Source organism: Cervus elaphus, chromosome 21 (assembly GCF_910594005.1).
Source record: "Cervus elaphus chromosome 21, mCerEla1.1, whole genome shotgun sequence".
In the NCBI taxonomy this organism is placed as follows: Eukaryota; Metazoa; Chordata; class Mammalia; order Artiodactyla; family Cervidae; genus Cervus; species Cervus elaphus.
Genome location: NC_057835.1, coordinates 5,953,645 through 5,956,774, shown reverse-complemented (window position 1 = coordinate 5,956,774; position 3,130 = coordinate 5,953,645). Strand labels below are relative to the sequence as shown.

At 61.6% G+C, this 3,130-nt stretch overlaps 1 protein-coding gene across 1 annotated transcript; it reads left to right on the top strand.

Moving 5' to 3' along the window:
- The first annotated feature begins 663 nt into the window (after positions 1–663).
- Positions 664–2,751, top strand: LY6L (lymphocyte antigen 6 family member L). The gene is made up of 4 exons (XM_043880043.1): positions 664–730; positions 1,117–1,206; positions 1,324–1,440; positions 2,498–2,751. The coding sequence occupies exons 2-4, from the start codon at positions 1,134–1,136 to the stop codon at positions 2,722–2,724; spliced, it is 417 nt and encodes a 138-aa protein (XP_043735978.1). The 5' UTR covers positions 664–730; positions 1,117–1,133; the 3' UTR covers positions 2,725–2,751.
- Positions 2,752–3,130: the final 379 nt, after the last annotated feature.

Sequence of the window (3,130 nt, the reverse complement as noted above, 5' to 3'; positions counted from 1 at the left end):
GGTCCAGTCCCACCCCTTCTGGACCCCTCCAAGCCCCGCCCACACCCGGCCAAAGTCAGGACAGCTAGAGGGGCTGGAGCGGTGCCCAGTAAAGGGACCAGAGGCTCTGGGTGCTCCACCACCCCCGACGTGGAGGCTGGGACCTGCCAGGCAAGACAGGGCGGGGGACAGTCCTTCTGGTTGGACCACTGGGAGGGGAAATGATCCCAACCAGCTGCACACCCTCGTCAACAGCCAGCACATCCCCTCCCTGCAGTGACGGGAAACTGGGCCTGAAGGGGGTGCTGAGGCCCGGTAGTCGCTGGTGGAGGTGTCGCAGAGGTCACCTGGGGGCCAGAGGCAGCCCCTCTCAACCCCCCTTTGCCTAGTAGTCACCCCCTTTGTCCTTCTACCCACTCTCCTGCCGGACCCCTGGGGGCAGGCATTCCCCTGCTGCAAATCCAGATCCGGGACCCACACCCTGCCCGCCTGCCCCTCACAGGTGCTCAGCGGGGCATGATCAAGGAAATAAAGGCAAGAAGGAAAAAAGAAAGGGCCTGGGGAAACATGCAGGCAGGAAGTGGTGTGAAAACCCACCTAGCTACCAGACACCCAGGTGAGAGCCTCTGGGCTTTGGCTCTGCATTCAGGGTGCAGCCTCTGGAGACTGGGTCCCCGGGAGTCAGAGAAGAGGGCAGCATCTCCTGCCACACCTGGACTCAGGCAGGGCCCTGAGAGCCGCTGGTCTCCAGGTGAGGTTGGAGGATTTGTTACAGGAAGAGAAGGAAGTACCCGCCGGGTGGAGCCTGACGGAGGGGGTGAGCCACAGGGGAGACGCCTTCCCTAAACCCCTTCTCCCCTTTCTGCTCCAGCAGGAAGCGGCCATCCTCACGGACCCCAGGAAACCCTCCCCGGAGCAGGGCTGACTTTCCTGGAAGGGCAGTTCCCTGCAGTTGGGAAGGGAAGGGGCGGGAGGAGGGGTCAGGATGGGAGAGAGCGTCCCATGAGAACTAGGATCTGATTGACCTCAAATGAGGGGTCCAGAGCGGAGAGACCCAGAGGATGGGCGGGTGTGACTTGGGGAGCTCTGGGCAAAGCCTCCTTCTCTGCCCCGCCTCCCTCCTCCACTCCCCCTCAGGCTAAGCTGGTGGTGTCATGGGGGCGCTGGTTCTAGCCCTGTGGGCTCTGCTGACGTCTTTGGACCCTGCTAGCGGAGTCAGAGAGCCAGGTAAGGACGGCCCTGTCGGCTGCGGGGGCTCCTGGGGGCGGCGGGCACATCCCGCGGAGACCGCCCTTAGCTGGGCGGGTGCGCAGCGCGCTCCTCCGCGCTGGTGCTGCCCCGCAGGGAAGAACCTGAGCTGCTACCAGTGCTTCAAGGTCAGGAGCCCGGAGTTTTGCTTGCCTACAGCGTGCTCCTCCACTGACCAGGTCTGCGTCTCCCACAAGTTGATCATCACCCTGAGTGAGTACTTGGCCAGCACGGAGGGGGACTCCGGGAACTTGGCTCTGGATCCGTTGGGGTCTCAGTGGGGAACTGATGGAGGCTCCCCTCAGGGGACCCCGGCCTGCGCCCGCCTTTGCCTGATCCCCATCCTGAGCACAGGGGAGGGGCCAGCTGCTCAAGGTTGAGCCTGGGGGCTTCTGGAGAGGGCTGGCCAGTCTCTCTCCTTCTCTGGGGTGTCACTAAACCATGTGCCACTTGGCAGCCCATGATATGATGTAAAGCAATGCATACAGTTGTCATATGTGTGCGTGCTCAGTCTCTCAGTTGTGTCTGACTCTTTGCGACCCCAGGGACTGCAACCCGCCAGGCTCTTCTGTCTTGAATTTTCCAGGCAGGAATACTGGAGCGGGTTGGCATTTCCTACTCCAGGGGGATCTTCCTGACTCAGGGATGGAACCCGAGTCTCTTGCATCTCCTGCATTGGCAGGTGGATTCTTTACCACTAGCACCACCTGGGAGGCCCCGTGCAATTGTCATATATACAATACAATAAGGTTCAACATAGTGAATACCATACATGCAATAGATACAGCACACACACACACACAACACAACAGCACAGCATGAGGAGGAGGTCTCCTCCAAGACGACCTTCTCTTCTGCAACTGGGTTGTTCTGAGTGTCCTGCTTCCCTCCGGAGCTTCCTTCCAAGGTCTCTGCACATCTCTGAGTGAAGGGGGGACAGAAGCCCCAGCTGGGAACAACCAGCTCTCCGGTCGCCCTCCCTTTTCTCTCTGCTCAGCTTCCCCCATCTCCCTAGAACTCCCAGGCCCCTGGCTGCCTGGGTGTCCAGGCTGTGCGTGGCTTCAAGGAAAAGCCCAGACCAGGGCCAGCAGCCCTGAACCTTGCCTTTGCTGTGACCTTGAAGGTGACCTTGGGCAGCTGTGCTCCCAGCACTTCGCAAAGCCTGGCCTGTGAAAGGGTCAGGAGAAGGTGTCAGTGCCCGCTTGGGGACTGGCCTTCACCACCCACCCTGGGCTCTTCCTCTTCCTGGATGCTGTCCCCTTCCCCACAGGACTACGGGTAAAGATCCTGCTCAGCAAGCGCTGTGCCCCCAGGTGCCCCAACACCAACATGGAGTTCAAATGGCTGTCAGACTCCAGGGAGCTCAGCAAGATTGTCCGGCAGTGCTGCTCCAGATCTCTTTGCAACGGGGCCCCCGCCCCTCAGGAGGGCCCCTGGGCCCTCTCCCGGGGGCTCCTGCTTCAGGTGGGCCTCAGCCTCCTCTGGGTCCTGCTGTGAGCACCTTCCCTCAGCCCAAAGCGCACCCTGCCCCCGTCGCTCTTGAGACCCTGGGTGGGACAGGCCCCTGAGGTGGTCGGAGGTGCCATCACCTCACCATGGGCCTGACCACCTCTCCTGTCCCCAGCAGGGGCCCTTCACTCACACAGCCTGGGATTGTAGCCCCCGCTGTGTTGGAGGGGAGTAAGGAGTGCACATTTCTCAGCTTGGGGTAACAGCCCCTGCCCTGAATGGATGGTCCAGGTGCCAGTGTTGTGGGAAAAGAGGTGGGGAAAGCCAGAGGGTGGCTCTGGCTCTGGCTCTGATCTGCTCTGTGCTCTCAGCCCCTCCACGCCCACCATCCTGGCCACCTCTGTCCCTGGCTCAAGCAGAGTCCTGCAGGGGGACCGTGACCGTCACTCCTTCC